Source organism: Echeneis naucrates, chromosome 12 (genome assembly GCF_900963305.1).
Source record: "Echeneis naucrates chromosome 12, fEcheNa1.1, whole genome shotgun sequence".
In the NCBI taxonomy this organism is placed as follows: Eukaryota; Metazoa; Chordata; class Actinopteri; order Carangiformes; family Echeneidae; genus Echeneis; species Echeneis naucrates.
This window is the reverse complement of record NC_042522.1, coordinates 15,561,746-15,581,035: the sequence shown is the minus strand read 5'-3', so window position 1 is coordinate 15,581,035 and position 19,290 is coordinate 15,561,746. Positions and strand designations below refer to the sequence as shown.

The following is a 19,290-nucleotide window of genomic DNA, read 5'->3' as shown; positions in this document are numbered from 1 at the left end:
TTTGCCTGTTTTGACCAGAGACCTTGTTAGTTACGTTAGTATGTCTCTATTTTTCACTTTCCCCTCCTTTTCCCACCAGGTCATCTGGGCACCAGTTTCTGTTACCAACGTCTCCGTCCGCATAGCTGCTGCAAACGTTGTCCTCCAGAGCTGTGGAGTGTGACAATGGTGTTTGTGTCCTGTGTGTCAAACGCCATTATCACACTAAATAGCTACAGTGTGAAAAGGACCTCAGTATGTTCCTCCATGTCCTGTCTTTCCTGTTTCGCTAAATCTTTATTTAAGTTTTCTTTATTCATGATTTAGGATTATTTCCCTGCACATTTAATGCAAAGGCTTAAAATATGTCCACGCTGTCAGTAGCTGTGATAGTGTGGAACACGCTGCACCAGGCGGGAGGTGCACAGATAGAAATAGATACAGTGTGCTAACACACTGTACATGATCTCAAGTCTGACCTACTTTCTTTAACTTTTGAGGTGCTAATTAGCTGCTGAATCAAGTGCAAATAGGAATAGACGCCTTATTTGTTTTCCAGCTCCTTCTATACGTTCCCTGCTGTAAGTCTACAGTTCAAATCTGCATGAAATGGTTGTGGAGCTTATTATTTGTCAGCGCAGATAGTGTGAATAAAAAAAAAATGTATACAATTTTTCTATGAAGTTTTGCACATAAATCAAAGTGATATTCACATTTATAAATTGAACCCCTGGTCCTCATCCCCCCCAAAGCTCCCAGTGCGGATCAAAGATCCCATTACAGGAAATATGAAATGATGAAGAAATCTGAAAACACCTGACACCAGCAACATCTCTTTAATAACAAAGATCCACAATTCAAGAGCGACATCAGCAATTTGAGTCAGGGATTGAAAAAAAAAAAAAAAAGCAACAGTGGCAGTCGGACACTGAGACATTCAAGCTGGCTCTGTATGAAAGTAGATTTGGCCGTGGTTGTCGGGACAATGTGGTCTGGGATAATTTGTGCAGATCCTTGAAATGATGCCAGAAATTTGAACTCAGTCTAACAAACAGAATTTCCTCAGATAATAAAATAACAAATCCAAAATTGTATTAACAAATATAATATCAATGAATACATGTTCATCAAATACCCATTTTTGCCTGACAAACCAAGCACACAAAATTTACCCACTCGCCCTGTTTAACTCAGCATCCAAATAACATCTCTACTTATACTGTGTATTTTATTACACAAACTACTTCAAAGACATTTCCTTTGAGAAATGAATAAACAAGTTCATTAATTTAATGAACTAATTGCTTGAAAACATCACTGAAGTAGAAAAAAAAAAACCCAAGAAAACCCGGCGATGGTCTGCACAGAAATGTCCTCAGATCATCATCAATAAAGCAATCTAAGACATTAAAGTTCATCACTGCAGACAAACTACATCCATTATCTTTTCCAAGTCTTCAAGTCTTAAGTTTGTCACAGTTTTCTCAAAACTTGTGAAATGAGGTTTCTTCTACTAGATTATAAAAACAGTGCACAAACTCACAAATCTCGGGCAAAATCTTAATCAAAATAAAAATATATCTCTCAAATGTTCAACATGAGATGAAGCAAGCTCTCTTATGAAACAATCAATCAAATCTGTCTCGGGCCTCCTTTGTGTTTTTGCCTCTGCAGGACGAGGCCCAGCTAAGAGGAGCAAACCAAAGCAGCTTCGATTTAAATCTGAAAACTAATAATCACACACTTAGTCCAAGAATTTCCCTTTTAGTTATGACTTGCCCTTCACTGTTGGCCCAAAAATCTTCTTCTTGGGGGCAGCAGAAGGTTGGGGTTTGGGTTTTGGAGCCGGCTTTTTGGCTTTGGGCTGCAGAGATTTGAGGCCCAGGATCTCACAGTACGTGTTGCACTGGTGCAGGGCTTTGAACTGGTCTATGAAGGAGGTGGCACAGTTTCCTTTAAAGCCCTTATAACTGAAAAGAAATACATGAATCAGTCAATCAGTTTGCACGTCTCCACTAAACATGACGGCTCTTGTTGAAAAAAGAACAAAAAAATGCTCACCCTTTCTTGCAGGTGGCTATTCCCACATCGGTGAGCCTCATTCCCACTCCTGGAAACACAAAAATATGACTCATCTTCAAAGGATTCTTATATTAAAGTACTTAAAACCCTTTTAATGCATTTCATTTTTCAGTTTTCCCGACCTTGCATGTCCGTAACCAGCAGGTTGCCCTCAGTGTTATGGTAGACCCAGTGCTGGAAGGCACAACATTTCTGCCCCGCCTCAGAGTCACGTCTCAGCAGGTTGATCTCTTTGCCGTCCTTGACCGAATACTTGACAAAGTCACCGATCAGCTCCTCCTCCAGTGTGGCGTAGGGGATGTCATTGGACGGACGGTGCACCAGGTAGATGGGAATGATCCTGGTGGGAGCGCCGAACAGGGCAGCGTCAGTTAAATAAGCACAGATATGCTGCAGACATGAGTAGGAACAATAAGTTGTGCGTTATTTGAACACTTTATCAAGCGTGCCACTCACTCCGGGACGTCTCCAAAGGCCTCGACAGACTGAGCAGCAGCAGTGTACGCCTTGATGTACTGTCTTGCTGTATTCTGGACCTGACATTCCTGTTGAGGACCAAATACATGACATTCCACTTATTCTATGTATCTATTCTATGTGTACACGTGATGGTGATGAAAGTGCAGGTTCACCGTGTTCTTAGAAAAATAAAAAGTCTATTTAGCCAAGGATCGAGCACCTCAACTGCCACATTTAGCGTGTAATGCATATTTTGGGATAAAAATGCTTCAATGGAAATTTCTAAAATATATTTTCAAGACACATTAATTTCACTTTCTCTTACAAAATGCAATTTTACCTAACAAGTGAAACTTTATGAATTATAAGTGGGTTTTTTTTTTTTTTTTGTTAATATGTAATAAAGCCACATAAATGTATACATCTCATCTCACTATGAGGTCAGGACTGCAGGGGCAGCTGGAGCTTATCCCAGCTGCCGTTTGGGCCTACTCACTGGTCCTTTTCGGCCACATTTGCCAGAGAATGTCTTTTTAAGTTTTACAAACGAATGTGGAAATTATATTGTAATATTGTTTTAATTTATTAATTGATTTGTTTGATTGGAATGATTTCAGTCCTTTTCCACCACCGTGTGGCAGCTCCTTACCTCCACAGCCAAGGTAAAGTTCTTTTGAATGAGCTCCTCGTTGTTTTTGGTCCCGTAGCTGATAGAGTTGTGAACTTTGAGCACACAGGAGTGTCCCGGCACCAAAAGATGCATCTGACCCGCTTGCAGCTTCGTCCGGAAAGCCCGCCGGTGCATCCCCTCTCCGAAGTGGATCTTTTCTGTGCTGATGCTGACTGGATGGTTTTCTCCAAAATATTGGTCAGCTAGGAAATCCTCCTTGAACATCAGCTTGGAACAGTGGACATCCTCCTCGTCCCGTCCAACCTCGACCTCAGGAGCAGCTGGGAAAAATAAAAAAGAAAACAAACACCAAAACACAAAGGTGATATGTCAAAACCTAAAACAAGAAAGAAAGAATATAACTCAAATGTGTAAAGTAAGCCTTTTTCTGATTGAAACTCACATGGGATGGTCTTTGGAGATGGGGGAATGACAATCTCACTGAGGACTGTGCGGATATACAAGTTTTGTTTTGTTAAACTGCCTTTCAAGAAAGTTGCACATGATCTAAACAACGCCGATGTTTTACCTTCATATGTTAGCAGGTACTCCAGGCTGACCGACCCGTGCGAGCTGCTGAGCCGGCACTGATACTTGCCCAAGTCTTTGTGAGAAGCGTTGGAGATGGTGAGTGAAACTCTGCTTTCATCCCCTGCACTTCAGAGAGAGCCACAGCGTCACAACATGCACATCACAAATCCACACACGACGACGCTCTGAAGCTTTGGTGAACTGTGATATTTTAATTATGTGCATCATGTCAATGCAGGATGCAATACAGGAATAAGTTGGCTCAATTTGTTTGAAAATAAAATTTACAACTTAATTTAAAAAAAAAAATGTAGTTTGTCAATTGTAACTGAGTGACTGAAAGTATGGAGAGACAATAAATATAGTGTTAGTGAGATGACATTTTTAAAATCACAGAGCGAAACTGAATACCTTCTCTTGATCTCAGTGAGGACGGTGGCGTCCCTGCTCCAGATGACAGCGTAGTCGGAGAGCACGGCCGCAAACTGACACCACAGGCACAGACTCTGGGGGTCCCCGCTCACTGACACCGCCTGGATGGGCTGCACCACCTTGGGGTCTACAGACATCATCATCTTTTGTTAAGAAGTGCAGGTGAGTCTACATGCCCTGATGAAGGAGGTATGTTGGAGTAGTACAATAAATGCGTTCCCCTACCTGCTTTAGGTAGGAGTTTCTGTTTGACCACTTCGCTGTACGGCTTTTTATGAATTGCACCAGCCTCGGTCTTGGAGTCTGTTGCCTTTGCTTTGGTAGAAACGTTGGTTTTTGGCACTTTCGACTCCAAAGCGCTTACAATTTTCCCAAACTTATCCTCTGACAGCCGTCGTCTTTTAATAGCGTCGTCTTTTAAGGGACTGGTTGAGTTTTTTGGCTGCTGATCTTTTCTATGTTCTGTTTGATGTGCAGGTCCTTCTTTCTTAGAAACTTTAGCTTCTGGCTGCTCGGACTTTCTCTCAGCTGCATCTTTCTGTCCACTTTCCTTTTGAGCTTTCTCAGCTTTAGCACCCAGCTTAGCTTCAAACATATCAATCCTACCTTTTGCAGTTTTTGGTTTCGCTCCATTCACCACTTCAGCTGGAGGCTCCATGACGCTCTTTGGTGCTGCTGCATTCTGTCCGTGTTTCTTTTTCTTTTTACCGTGCGGTTTGTTTGGAGCCTTCTCAGATGGCACACAGGTCTCAATTCCCGATTTAGCCTGATTGTCTTCAAGCCCAGCTGAAGCGGTCTCACTGGTGTGATTTTCTCCAGTTGGAGGATGGATCTCTACCTGTTTGCAGGTCTGCTGGGCTGAAACATGATGAGAAAGATTCTCCTGCTTCTTGGAAGCTTGTGTGCCATGATGGTGATGATGATGATGATGATGACCAGCTGATTTGTCCTTTTTGGAGCGAGTTTTGCCCTCTGAGGCGTTCTTGTCAGTTTTGTGAGGCATCGTTTCAGCTGTTTTCTGACTCAGCTCGGCCTTCTCCGATGGTACAGTTGTGGCAACAGATTGTGTAAATGGGTCATTTAAGTCAAGAGTGATGAATGCGACATGGTCCTTCTCAGAGATGATAAAATGATCTGCGGGGACAGCAGCCAAGTTTGATAGCTCTCTGCTGAATTCATGAATCTCCTCGATTATCGTTTTTCTATCTGTGAAGTGACACTCTGATGTTTTCCTAGATTGCAAATCCAATTGTTTCTCTGTTGAAGAGTCAAATGTATTTTCTTCTTTCTGAATCAGCTCCTCATTGAATTTCACTGGCGGTTTGTCAGTAATCACATCCAAGGTTGGCCAGAGAATGCAGGGTTGTACGTGATCGCAGCATAGATCTCTCTTGTCAGTGGGAGACCTTTTAGCACAAATTTGATCTCCCTCCAAACTGCTGCTTGTCCGACAGAGGAGAGGAGCTAAGGGCATAATAAACTCAGGACTCTCCAACTGTGGCTCCAGCTGACGTGCTCCATCAAGTTCTAGTAAAGTGTCAGGCAACACTTGTGCGTGAACATAAACAGGTTGTGCGTTCACACCTGGCACATGTAGGTTTTCGAGAGTGTGCGTCGGGGGGCGATCGGGATCTGCTGAAGAGTTGGTTCCTTCACCATCGAGCTTGGCTGGCTCACTGCACCTTCTCCATTCCTGCTCAGATAACGTGCCTGGCTGGGAGATGATGTGTTCCTCTGTCACTTCACGCAGTCCAGCTCCAGAGGGCTGATTAGGAAAAAAGTCAAAAAAAAAAAAAAAAACAATCTCATTGCAAATAAATACTAAAAAATATCACTAAAGTAATAATTTGACCTGAAGTGACACTACCCTGTGATTTCCTCTTTAACACGTACCTTTGTATACAGCCACAAAGAGGACGTGTATGAAAAATCGTGTCTCTATGTCCACTCCCCCGGTCCATATGTCCTGCATGCAAATGAACCCTAGGCTGCCACTCTCCTGGACCAGACCTCCTGCTGTGCCTTGTGCTGCTAAGTTATCTACCAGGCCTGAGGACCTGTCTGAACCCTGATCCTGCATTTTTAAAGGAGATGCAGTTAGGGAATGGGTGTGCTGAAGGGTGTGTACGAGGAGAGAGAGGCAGAGAAAGATAGAGTTTCACTCCTCAGCTGTGCTCTCCGCTCACCCCTCCACCCTGACACACCACCCATGCATGCTATTATCACTGAACCCTCAGCTATTATTAGATGCCATTTCTGTCCATCTGAAGTTTTCTACTCAGGCACTCTTTCCTTTAGCTCGCACAGCTGCTGGTGTTTGATGGCAGCCAAAGCACTAATCCGCTGCTGCAGAATCAAGGCTGGATCAAAGTCCCTGGATGCAAACCGAATGGCTCCGATCCAAACCAAGGTGACAATGCTCATGAGCCTTGTGTCTGGCTCTACGTACCTCCTGACTGGCTGTCATTACAGTAGGTATGACACCACTGACAAGGGCAGGAGCGGGAATGTCTCATGAACCATTTCCAAAGCACATGACTAGATTTATTTATTGGCCGAGCACGACTGATGTGAAGGTGATCGCTCCTGTGAAAGGTGAATCTTTCCACTGCGCTCTCTCAAAACCGCAAACTTCAGAGAAGGTGACATGATTGTGAAAGTGTGTGTGTATCTGCAAGTCTAAAAACACATCAACACACTAAAAAAAACAAAAACAACCCAAAACAAATGGTACAAATATCTCAATGTAGGACACAATAATTATTCTAATTCTATAGAACAAGTCATCTTACCTCCCCAATGATGAGCTCTGCAGGTGGATTCTGTCCCTCCAAATCTGTGTCCTCTATTATGTTCAATACGATGTCCGTCTCCAAGGACTCAACATATCCACCCGACTGTGAGAGCGTCACATCAGCAGAGGGAGTAGCTCCAGGGATCAGGGGCGCATCTACACTGTATCCACCAGGAGAGGCCACTGGAGCACTGGATAAGCCCGTGGATGAGTGTCGCTGACTGGGGCGCAGAGGCGACTCACCCGGGCTGCTCTGGATTTCCTCTGGCTCTCTTCCTTCTGCCTTGGAAGCTGTTGAATCACACAGATGCTCAGCTCTCTGCCGCTGGAGCTCAGGTCCCGCAGGTTCCAGGCACAAAGAGACACAGCTCTGCCCAGAGAGGACGCAGCTCTCTGGGATGTTCTGTGTCATGAGCGGCTGATCCTGGACACCCATGGGTGGCTGCGGCCGCGTCTGCAGCGATGTCTGTTGACCCTCTGCTTCTTCAGATGTCTCTGTGTCTTTGTCGGCGTGTACCTCTGCTAATGCCTGAGTCAAAGCATCTATCTCAGCCCCGATCTCTGTGAAGGCAGCTGTTAGGTCCTCTGGTGGAGCAGTGATGATCGCAGCCCAGTCTGAGAGTGCGCTCGCCCAGCTGTCCACCGACGACCACCTTTCAACCGGTGGGCCCCAGCCGCCGGAGTCCTCGTCACACCAGCCAATCCCTGTGCTACCTTCTGGGTTGTTGTAACCTGACACTCGTGATGAGCCGCTGGTCTCTGACAGTGCTCCTTGCATTACAGGAAGACCTGTCCTGTCCTCCGTATCCTCACCTGTTAGATACTGGTACGCGTCCAGCCACAGCTCAGCCGGGCTGTCGCTTCGTCGCTCTTGGGGTGTCAAACCGGTGACCTCTGCTTTCTCTAGCTCCTCATCATTTACTGACATCAAGCTCACCTCACAGGCATCCGCAGCAGGTGGTCTCAGCCCTGTGCAATGACCTGCATCTGACTCAGAGGCCACCGTCACTCGGTCCTCAGATAAACTGTGATGACATTTTTTTGCGGCTTCAGATGAATCACACATCAGAGTGTGTGTCTCGGGGTCATTGTGTGTCTTTTTTTCTTCTGTCTCTGGTAATGGCTGGCATTCGGCACATTTAATCTCACGAGCATGTACATTTTGGCTCAGGATGAAGTCTTGTGTGTCGCTCTCAACGATATAAAGGTCTGACACAGGTGCTTTAGCTGCGTCACCCTCTGAGCTTTCTGAGAGAGGTGAGAATGACCTGAACAGACAGGAAGCCTGATTTTGCTCAGAGCCGTCAGAAACATATGACGCAGCCACAGAAGGTTCAGACGCTGTGCTGTCTTGAATAAAAGCAAAGGGGGGTGATGGTTCTTGCTTGATGTAAAACTCTGGGAAAGTTGCTGCTGGGCGTGGAATAAGTTCATGAGGGAGTTGTGGTAAAAGGCGTAATGTGGGTTCAGTTGAGCCAAAGTAAGCACGAACCCTGATGTTATTTTCCTTCGTCACAGACTCTGAGCGAAGCGACAAACGCTCTGACAGATTAAAGCTGGATGATGGAAGCTTTAGACAGTCTGAGTCAGCGTGTTTCTCCAGAGGAAGGCACTGGGAAATGTTTGATGAAGTCTCATCGGATTTGTCCGCGGAGGCTGGGAGATCCACTGCAGTCTCTGTTTCTGTCTCGTATGCAGACAGCATGCTTTCTCCAGGACTGTGTGGAAGAGTGATAGAGTCTAAAACCCCCGTGTGACCGACTGAGAGTGTTTGGTCATCCGTGCAAAGGAGGGACACATTCAGGGGTTTGTAGTTCTCCAGCAGGTCTCAGGCTCTGCGTTGGCTGAATTTTGGGACGAAGCAGTGACAGATTGTTTGTGGCTGGTTTTTTTTGGGGTCATTTCCTCCCTCGGGTGAGACTGAATCCTCGTTTTTTTAATCTCAGTCCCTGCAAAGTGAAGCGTCACATCAACAGAGGACAAATATTTCACAATTACATTTCAAACATCTGATATCGGGATCATTTCTATATTTTCCTCTACCATGGAAGCTCACTAGCCGCCCCTAGCTGTCACTTTGTGTTATTTTGGTGGCAGGGGATGGCCCTGTTGAGCGGCATGTTGTGTGTATTTTAGAAGCTTTTAAAGGCCACTTAAAATACCTTATCAGCAGGAAGCCTTCCTGTTGATAAAAAACATCTGCTGTGTGTCTGCGTTGTGACTAAACTCCGAAACAGTTTCTGTCGCCGTTTCTTAACTGGTATTTCAGAATCAGAATCAGAAACACAGTATTAATCCCAAAGGGATTTCAGTGCATTACTGCCCCTGATAAGAAAATGAATTTTTATTTTCAATCATTACATACAGACACTACATTTTATTTTTATTATATTTCATATTTCACCTGCAATAATTTTGGGGCTTCGGTGAATCTGGAAAGCATACTCTATATTTGTTTCCCACTACATGCAACCTGGCAGATATGAGGTGCTGAAGGGGGATGCTTCAAAACATCCACCCTGATATACAAGATTGCAGGAGAGGCGCTGGTGGCACTGTCACTGGAAAAATACCAGTACCTCTTCACCCATGACCTGCATTTGTCGCATTCCTGCTCTCTCCTTTGTGGACTAGCTGATGTTTACCGCAGAGCACGGATCCAAACTTCAATCTGTTGACAAAAACACTGAATTTTCATGCAGTTGACCACTTAGTCACTCACACTTAATCCATAATTAGATTGGATTATTGCACGCAGGTCGTCTCTATCAGCGTCGCAGCTTTTGCAGGTGCTTAGAAGTTTTAAGTTGAATTGAAATGAATATTGTTTCTACAAGCTGATCAGCAGATAAACTCTGGATGGACAGATTGATCTGTACTGACATTAAAGAAAGAATAAAGCTGTCAGCACTTGCGTGACTGAGAGCAAGAAAGTGTGATCCGATTTCATCTTGACCGTGCCAAAATAGATCCCTCCTTGGTCACACAACCCCCCCTTCATAGTCTGATGCATCTTTAAAGCTTCTGTATGTGAACCTGATTTAAAGGACCTTCTACCTGAACATTTGTTTTGGAAAGTGGAACCAAAAGCGACCTCAAAATGTAAGACTCTTGATCCCAAAGGGACCAGAAATGTAAAGGCTAAACCAAAGTTCTCCAAATTCATTGTGTTTGTAAACAACTCTAAGGAATTCATTTTGACGAAGCGTATGATGTGAACAGTGCAGCACAGCAGCGTGTGTGTGTGTGTGTGTGTTTGTTTGTCACAGAGGTGTAACTGGAAACATAAACCAATCTTAGTGAAAGCCACACACACAAAATTAAGTTCGCTCACATGAGAATCGTGCACGCTAAAAGTCTTATCATCATCATTGAGGCATTAAAAACACTTGTCTATCCTGTGAAGGGGGATTTCCAGCCATGCAAGTACGTACCCTTTTCTTAGCCGCGCCGTTGAGGATATAGACCGATGATGTAGGACTTCAGTATGAGCTCAGGCAGAGCTGACAGTCTTGGGGTGTGAGTCTATTTTTGACTGCTGTCCCCCACAAGTACAAAGTCAGTTACCTGATATTGCAGGCATGTGCCCATCTGGAACATTTAACACTCGATATCTATATTTACAGGCTGTTTCAGTGATGGCCTACTTCAGAGGTTGATTTTTAAGGTGGAAATAACAATATTTTCTCCTCTGAACAGAAATCTCAGCCAAAAACACGCTGGAATAATCGTTAAGGTCGGCACAGTATAATTAATTTTTACCATCCCTGAACATTTTGGATGTAAAATAAATATTTGTGAAATGCTTTCTTTTTTTTTTTTTTTCCATCACTCTTTTAGTGTGGCATTGGCCAACACGTTTGTTGTTTAATTCAAATGTCACAGATGGGAGAAAAAGGCTTGGACAGCAATTTACAGTTGGCAGACTTTTATTTCCAAGAGAATAACATAATCCAGTGCTCGTAAGTTTGAAACTTTTGGCAAGCAGAACTGACTTTTAGTAAGTGCAGTACATGTGCAAATACACGCAGAAAAAAACATTGGAGCTGGACTTCTGCTTTTTAAATATTCTTTTGAATTAATACCACATGTGAATGTGATGGATCCTCTTGTTGAGTATGTTTACCGACAACATCGGCACCCAAAGCAGCCATGTCCTGTTCGTCAGGGGCCACAACAGCCTAACGAGGCCAGACCTTTCCCACACTTTATTAGGAGTCAGTTATCTCAGCCTGCACGTCAGTTTAGTTGACTAATCTGTAGTGAACCCAAGCTAATCCCTGTTGGCAGACCACTTACCATTGATGCTAACGGCCGGATGATTTTAATTTAGTTGGAGAGAGATAGATAGATCATGGCAGTCCCAATGGCTTGGATTTCTGCAGTTTAAAGACATGCAGCTATAATACTTTTATGTGCCAAGCTTCACAAATCTATTGATACTTTATTTATCTGACAGATGTGGACATACAACACATCGGATTTAAAGAAATTATGTGATTTTCCTCCTGAATGGTAAATAAAGACGGATTGCCACCATTTTCCCATCTGCCAAAAACTACAGGAGGCACTTAACTTAAAATCAGGCAATAAGGATTCTTATCCTTACCTCATTATTATTATTAGTGGGTTGCTTCAGTTTTTCATGCTCAGCTGGTCTAACCAGTTGCTGCATGTGTGATAATGAAGTGAATAAGTAAATAATATGTGTTCATATTTGGCTTCTACATGAGACGTTCCGTTCCGGTTTCTCTCATTGGTTAAACTTCACCAGTTAATTTAATTCACTGAAGGAGTTTTCCCAGTCGAACAGCGCCAGCTGTGCATCACTGTTACGCTAACGTCATGGCCGTTAAAGTCTCTCCTCTCATAGCAGTTGTATACTTTTTTGTCAAATGCTGTTTCATAATGATTGTGAGGGACAGTTTTAGGACCAAGTCATTTATGGCTGTTACATAACTGTTCCTGCGACAGGTGAGAGGAATACAGCTTTAAAACCAGCACGTTGTAAAAGGTGGTTTAGAGACAACAACAGAGACTCCAATAAAACAGTAATGACCCAAGTCTGACCGTTTAAAAATATGTTTGTGGCTATTTTTAGACACTTCTACCCCTTTGGCAAGACAACATGTGAAGTCGTCATTGTTTTTGTGTGCATGTGTGTGTGAGAGAGAGCAAGAGCGAGTAAGAGAGAGATGAATGGATGAAACAACCCCCCCACCAATGGATCACAGGTTTAATTTCTCATTGTCATATAGTAAAATAGAAAAAAATAGATATAATAAATATCTAAATAAAATCAAAATGACGTTGTGCCTTTCTGTCCCTTCGATGCCGTTATGTAACACTTTTGTGTCCACACAGCTGTTTCTGAGGTGACTTCTAAGTCTTCCAGGCAACAGGGGGAATATTAATGGCCTCACACATACGTGTGTTTTCCATTTCCTAAATGTGTCAGGGCAGCTTTATTCCATTGAGACTCCTTTGTAAGTTTTAAAAATAGAACTGGAGAAGAGTAACGTAACTCTAATATTATTTTGCTACTGATGCGTCACATGTCAACTGATTCATTTAATGGCAATTGGACGGACTCTCATAAGACAGGACTTGTTGTGATGTAGCTGTCCAAAGATTTGTGTGTCTGTGTGTTTGAGTGTGTGTGAGGACTTCTCTGGCTTCTTAGAAACAACACATTTCATTGGTTCTCTGCATTGAACAGCTGATGGGCTGTTAAAGGTGTAGTGTTGGGTAACAAGCAACAGATTCATGCCATTAAAACAAAAATGGCACTAACAACGGCACAAGTATCTTCACCAAGCTCAGTATTTCTTTGATTATTAGCGTGCAACTTTTCCAGACCACATTTTCCTGGTTAAACTTTGAACAGTCACACACGTGCTACACCGTCTTGATCATGTTGTTGCATCGCATTAGATGTGGCCTCCGCGGACTCTCGGAGTCATGGAGAGAGAAGTATCATCTTACCAAAGCGGGATATATTTTTACACCATGTTGTTGCACAGTCTGCCTCAGCCTGGCAGCCGGCCTCCTTCCTCCGACCCCACCACAGCCAGGTGGAGAAGTGTGCGTCACAGCGTGTCGTGTCGTCTGTGGGGGCGTTTGGGGAGAATCATCTTAGGAATGCTTTTTTTTTTTACATCCACTTAAGGCAGGAAGGCCATAGCAGGCAGCTTTTTGCGTCAGGAGAAACTCAAAACCATTGTGATGCTCTCATAAGCTGAATCGGTGCTGCTTGTAAATTCTGACTCACTGTCATGGAAAGTGCACTGAAAACGTAGTGTTGTCTTGTACGAGAGCTGTTAAAAGGAGTTTGATACTGGCAGAGGAATAAGGTGATCTTTGTGGCAAAGAAAGCATCAGCCATGTTTATCCTGTACCCTTCAAAATTAAATAGTGCAAAGAAACAATAAATAGATTAGAAATCAGAAACTAGTTTGCTGAGTTTGTTAGTTTGATGATGTTTTTCTGCGCTTCATTCGGGTATATGACTAATAATACATGAAAAATACAAACTGTACAACATTAAACTTGACCAATTACCTCACAACAGCGATAATCTAACTTTTTACATTCACATTAGCCTACATATATTAAAGGGTTTGTTGATCGTGATGAATCCGCAGACTGACCCCCTTCAGGAACAGTTAGTCATCAGATCATAGCACACACAGACAGTAACTGATGCCAATATGGTGACTTTTTATCCCGCAGGTCAAATTTATTGTTGAAATATTGTTGATATGGTTAGTGGTGTGCAGTTCTTGGGACGCGGTCCGTCAGAAGTAATTCACCTAAAGACATTAAGATGCCTTATACGTATTCAGGGGACAACAATATATCTTCTGCCGGGCTCTGACTTGCATCTATGCACAGCCACATTTTAGAAGGCGAAAGGGCTTCTCAATCAGCACGGTCAAAAAGTAGCTCGTCCCCATTGACAAAACACAGGTGGCGAGGTACTGGTACATCTGAAGATGAGCAAAGACACAGTGCACCAAGTTAAAGCAGGACACAGCCCAGTCACACTAAAACATGAAATGCAGGCCTGATAAAACTGAGTGAAAAGTTAACCGCAATTACCAAGTTCATGTCCGTGTCGTGCATTGGGGTCTCTTGCAGCCCCATGTAGAGGATGATGAAGATAGGATGTATCATATAGCAGGCAAAACTAATGTTGGAAAGTGGAACCCAGAGATCCCACGACAAGAAACGGTTGATAAAACCTGGAGACAAAAGAACACATTTTTTATTTATTTTTTTCATATATAATTTTATTCTGATGTATGTACCACTACGATATTTACGCCCATTTGCAACTAATTTCTTTCTGCACACAGCACAAAAGTAGATGAATATAACACCGCACAAACAAGTACAGTTGATCATGCCGTTTGGTGTTTACCTCCATAGCCGTCCTCACAGGCGAGTATGATCCAGGTCAAAGTCAAAGCCCACAGTGATCTGTGCAGTCCTTGATAGAGAGCATGTGGCACAGATGGATAGGACGGAGTGTCTTGAAGAGGAAAGGCCAATCCAATCACCAAAGCCATGAGCGAAAGACAGCAGAACCAACCAAGTGCCGCCTGCCACTGGAGCGACAGTGAGAGTAACATCAATGAGCACATAAATGTGGCTTAATATCACAAAAGGCGAGTTGATGGGTTGAAGGAAAACAACAGGAAGCACGTAGTGATGATCTGATAAGATACCCGTTCATGTAGCCAGACGTATTCTCACCTTTTGTTTTATGAGCTGATCTGTCTTTGCTGTCAAATAAATTCCAGTCAAGATCCCGATCAGGAAGGGCCCATATCTGGTGTATGGCTTCGAATAGTACTCAATTAGATATTCAGGTGAGCTGTAACATATATTTATATATTAAAGATGTATCCATTTATTTACCCTATTTAACATTTAATTTAAACGAATGTAATGTAGAATATATTTAGGTGTGTAAATCACTCTACTACATTAACACTGGACCACAATGACTGAGTCTTACTCTAATATTGAATGAGCGACTGGCAGCCTCATGAGTGCAGTTATAACAGCACCGATGAGAACGGTCATCAGCAGTAAGCCTGCTGCCACTGCTGCAAACACACCTCTGTTCCTGGTAAACACAAGACAGGACAGATGAGATGGACACAACACAACACAATAGTTTGGAAATGTTTGAGAATTGGACGTACAATCTGTAAAGATAGAGCAAGACAGGAGTGGTGGCATAACACTGGAAGTCCAGAGACAAGTACCACGACCAGGGAGTACACTGGAGAGGGATGGGGAAATAAAACGTGATGAAGGCAGGCAGATTAACATACATATTAATGCCAAAGCTATTACTGCTAATTCAACTTACTGTCTCCATGAATGGGACAAGATTGCTTATCAGTAGTACATTAGCCCACCAGCCCTTCTTACAATCTATCAAACTCGTGACATTTTGGGACTGGTACGGTCCCCACTGGACCAAAGAGCCAAGGACGATGGATAGAGTCACAATGAACAGATGTAAGGGCTGAATCCTGATGTCAGGGACAGAGAAAAATAGAAAGAATTCACATTTAATTTCTCACCATAATTATGAGACCGGACTTAAAATGAAGGGCTTCTAAACTTTTGCTTTAATAAATAGTACGGTGCCTTTTAATCCTGTTGAACAAATACTTGGCCACCACTTTGATGCTGAATTTGTCCTCAGCCCTGCTAATGGAGCCCATCAAAGTCCTGGCACTTAGAAGACCCCTGAAACACAGAAGCTGATATGAAAACGACCAACAGAAAACCTCGGTTGGAAAAATATACAATCACAACATTTATCTGGTTTTGTTCTCACCCTAACAGTAAGAAGGTGTCCACAGCCAGACAAACAGGTCCGCTGTTGGAAAGCACATAAAAAGGGTTTCCTTTCATTCTTCGTAGCCAGTTTTTGGCATTATCTACAACACAGATAATGCGATGTAAGGTGTAGGTGTAGGAGCAGTTGCAGAGACTTGCAGATTCAGAAACAAAGTGTCAGAAAGGCTTATCATACCGACAATAAATATTAAAGGAATCTGCGTAGTGTGGCCAGAAATGATCCATAACAAGCTGAGACAGCGGATCCCGTTCATGCAGGGGTACCTTCCCTTTGGGTGAGTGGTCAAGACACCTGGACAGGTATTCTGTAGGGAAAATACCTGCAGGCACTGGCTTGCACAGTTTGGGGAAAAACACTGTGGTGTGCTTCTGGGGCTTTCTACCAAAGACAGTATTGGAGAAAGCAATGCAACAATATTTTAAAAAGTTCATATCATTCAGTCACAGAACAGCTTAAAGGGTGGAATTTATCATCTGGAAATTTTTCAAACAATCTTGGACAAGTCACCCAAACATTCTACTTACCATTTAACACTGGGGTGCTACTATTTTCACTGACGGAGGGCTCATTGGCTGGCATGGTCCCATAAAGGTCGATGTCACTCTTTAACGTGGAAGACTCTACAGATGGACTGACCTTCCTTTTGTTTTGCCATCTTACAGTGGCTGTAAACAAAGTGGCTGCAAGGGGAATTGCTACCACAACACAACAAATAAACCTGCAGGAGAAAAAGTATCAGTACCAGGGGAAGAGGGACTGCAAACAGACACTTTTCCAGTTCATTTTGTAGTTGAATTTGTAGCTGGAACTGACAGGCAGGTGATGCCTGAGGCATCTGGGGTATTGATGCCGGACATACAGACGGTCATGGACAGCTGCTGAGTGGATTCATTGACCAGGATGGAAGGAAAAGGAGGAATGAGGGATGTCTGACCCAGCTGAAGTCTCCCTGTAAATGATTCGATATAATTCTGTTTATAATAATGTATAAATATATATGTATGAGATTTTACAATCACTGACCGTGCAACACCAGCATCTCCACATCCTCTTGACTGCAGGAGTCAGGGACACAAATACCCACAAAGTAACGGAGCGTCCCCTGTGATAGTTTAAACATTTCAACCAGAATCAGATTTTCTTGGTTTGCAGATGTCAGGATGCTATTTCATGTATAATTAAAGGGCTCTGCTGTTACCTGATGAAGGAACAACTGGCAGTACTGTCCAGAGAAGGTGGGGCCGTGAGCAGATTCGCATTCCTGCTGCGAGCCAACCTGGTTGACATTACCTCCTTCAACATCGCTGCCCATCTTGCCAAATGCATCATAGACTGATAATATATGAGTACACACATCAAAAAAATTTGAGCAATAAGCAAAACAGTATTTGAATAAAAATATCTTTAAATGAGAAACCCATTTAAAGTTTGTTTTTTTTTTTTTTGTAATTTTTGTTGTGCAAAGAAATTACATATATTTAGATGCATAAAATTTATTTTTAATGTGATGCAGACGATCCCAAACAAATTTTTTACCTTAAGGTAATTTAATCTTTTTTCACAAAACTGCACCAAACTTACCGCAAGTCACCATAGCAAAAAATATCTTAAAGCAGCAACACTCACATAAAACAGCATATTCCTCTGGTGTCTCTTGGGTAATTTCCTTGAGGAAAGTTTTGGTATCTTCTTCACATTTTTGTGTTACGTTCCATGCCAGTGTTTTCCCCAGTGCTGATGTAAACCCTACAAACAGACAGAACACCACACAACCCAGGGCCATTTTAGGACTGACTTTATATTTCAAGTCCTTCAAGTGTTTAAATAACATAGGTGGGGCCAAGTCATCGTTAATAAGCTGACGTGAAATCACTTTCCACTGGAAAAATTGAAAACTGGTTTAGCTGTGCACACACCTCACCTGCCTGGCTACAATAAGCGTGGAAAGGATTTGGTTACATGAAGACACAAAGAAAAACCTGCAGGCTTTCCATGAAAAACCAATTCAGTTAGATTGTAAGTCAGATAATACACTTAAAATAAGAGGATTTGTTGTTATGGCCTTGGATGTTTTATCATAGCCTAATTTTCCTTCAGCGATTTCTTCATGTGCAAATGAAAATGTATATTGAGCAGCTCCTAAAAACAAAAAACAAAAAAACACACAAAACGTGATCAACCCTCGTTTTGTCAGAACAACCTGGGGTGACGAAATGAGTTTCATCTTTTAAAAAACACCACAACCATGAATTTATAGCCATTACAAGACTGTACTGAATGAATTTTAAAGACCAGTAACTGTCCCATAACTAAAATAAACACATTCTGGCCACTAGGTGGAGAGCTAGTCCTGAAAAATGAATGTAAAGCGGATTGATGTTACCAGGCTGCTCTGTTAAAAACATTCAATCATCTTCTTGTTTTTTTTTTTTTTTAAAAAGGCACAAAAAGGTTCATTTGCTGGCCAAAATAACGACTCTACAGATTCCACTGGCAGAAGATTTTCCCACAAATGCTGCCAAGGAAATATATTACCTGAATTATATTTTCCTTTCCCAGTGCAAGAAGTAAATTTGAAACAATGACAAACAAGTCACCTGTTTGCTGGAGGGTGTTAAATACTTGTAGAAAGAAACCGTCCGAGGTAATCTGAATTTATTTATAATTTACATTTATTCATATTGTCAAACATAATTATGTTCTTGAATGAAATATATAGATAATCTCAGGTGGATCGTGTGTGTGTGCTCAGATCTGTCTGTTGTTTGGAGTTGGGCCAATAGAGAATGAATCAAAACAATAAATGTTTGGCCAATAACGCCAAAATAATGAGCGGCGTGTCATTAAAACGCTGTGACTTTCTGCGCTTCTGCTTTCATTAATTGAATAGTAATAGTTTTACTTTAAGACTAGAAAGATAGACAGGTTTTGATCAAACAATGAAAAAGTAAACATTGTCTCAATTCAAAAATTCACAACTTCAAAACGTAATCAGCCGCAGGACTAACTGCTTTCAGTTTGAAGAGCAGAAGCACATCAATTATGCTTTAGTTTCCAGGAGAGAATACACCAAGTGTATTCATGAATAACTGACTTATTTCAAAATCATTTTTCATTCAAATTGCATTTTCTCCAACAAATTATTGATAGAAATTTGCAGTTTGGTTAGAGGTTACATTTACTTTCACTCCTAAGATGACTCAAAATAAGAGGGGCCTGTGAAAGTTGGGCAAGTTCGACCTCACAGCAATAACCCATTGATGTGAATAATCACAAGAGGATTTCTGATATGTTTCCATTAGAGAAGGGCTGATGTCTTATGTGCAGCTGACATCAGGTCTCGTCCCTGGCAGGTGTCGTTATTTATTGACATGAAGCACAGCTTTGTACACGAGCATCGGTAATGTCTAAAAACAGCAGCAGCGGCGGCAAGACACATTCTAATCAGCAAAAGATTCG

The 19,290-nt window shown here is 42.5% G+C and overlaps 2 protein-coding genes across 2 annotated transcripts; both read right to left on the bottom strand.

Annotated features, from left to right (window-relative positions):
• Positions 1-1,322: 1,322 nt before the first annotated feature.
• Positions 1,323-7,725, bottom strand: alpk2 (alpha-kinase 2). Its single transcript, XM_029516448.1, has 10 exons — positions 6,946-7,725; positions 4,379-5,918; positions 4,133-4,280; positions 3,720-3,847; positions 3,594-3,638; positions 3,170-3,471; positions 2,518-2,606; positions 2,184-2,401; positions 2,041-2,089; positions 1,323-1,949 (listed from the first exon to the last, which is right to left on the bottom strand). Exons 1-10 carry the CDS (start codon positions 7,723-7,725, stop codon positions 1,748-1,750), a joined length of 3,501 nt encoding a protein of 1,166 aa, XP_029372308.1. The 3' UTR covers positions 1,323-1,747.
• Positions 7,726-13,831: 6,106 nt separating this feature from the next.
• On the bottom strand, positions 13,832-17,614 carry oacyl (O-acyltransferase like). The gene is made up of 14 exons (XM_029516447.1): positions 17,458-17,614; positions 17,030-17,163; positions 16,855-16,933; positions 16,645-16,780; positions 16,356-16,549; positions 15,808-15,910; positions 15,615-15,716; positions 15,331-15,496; positions 15,161-15,240; positions 14,971-15,081; positions 14,706-14,826; positions 14,371-14,557; positions 14,049-14,191; positions 13,832-13,936 (listed from the first exon to the last, which is right to left on the bottom strand). Exons 1-14 carry the CDS (start codon positions 17,612-17,614, stop codon positions 13,832-13,834), a joined length of 1,818 nt encoding a protein of 605 aa, XP_029372307.1.
• Positions 17,615-19,290: the final 1,676 nt, after the last annotated feature.

Coding starts and splice junctions, on each gene's coding strand:
- alpk2 (XM_029516448.1), bottom strand. CDS start 7,725: ATGCAAGGAGCACTGTCAGAGACCAGCGGCTCATCACGAGTGTCAGGT. Junction 5,919..6,945: donor CAGAGCTCATCATTGGGGAG/GTAAGATGACTT, acceptor TTTCCTAATCAG/CCCTCTGGAGCTGGACTGCG. Junction 2,607..3,169: donor ACTTTACCTTGGCTGTGGAG/GTAAGGAGCTGC, acceptor GGTCCTCAACAG/GAATGTCAGGTCCAGAATAC.
- oacyl (XM_029516447.1), bottom strand. CDS start 17,614: ATGGCCCTGGGTTGTGTGGTGTTCTGTCTGTTTGTAGGGTTTACATCA. Junction 16,934..17,029: donor GCCAGTTGTTCCTTCATCAG/GTAACAGCAGAG, acceptor AAACTATCACAG/GGGACGCTCCGTTACTTTGT. Junction 15,717..15,807: donor GACACCTTCTTACTGTTAGG/GTGAGAACAAAA, acceptor TCTGTGTTTCAG/GGGTCTTCTAAGTGCCAGGA.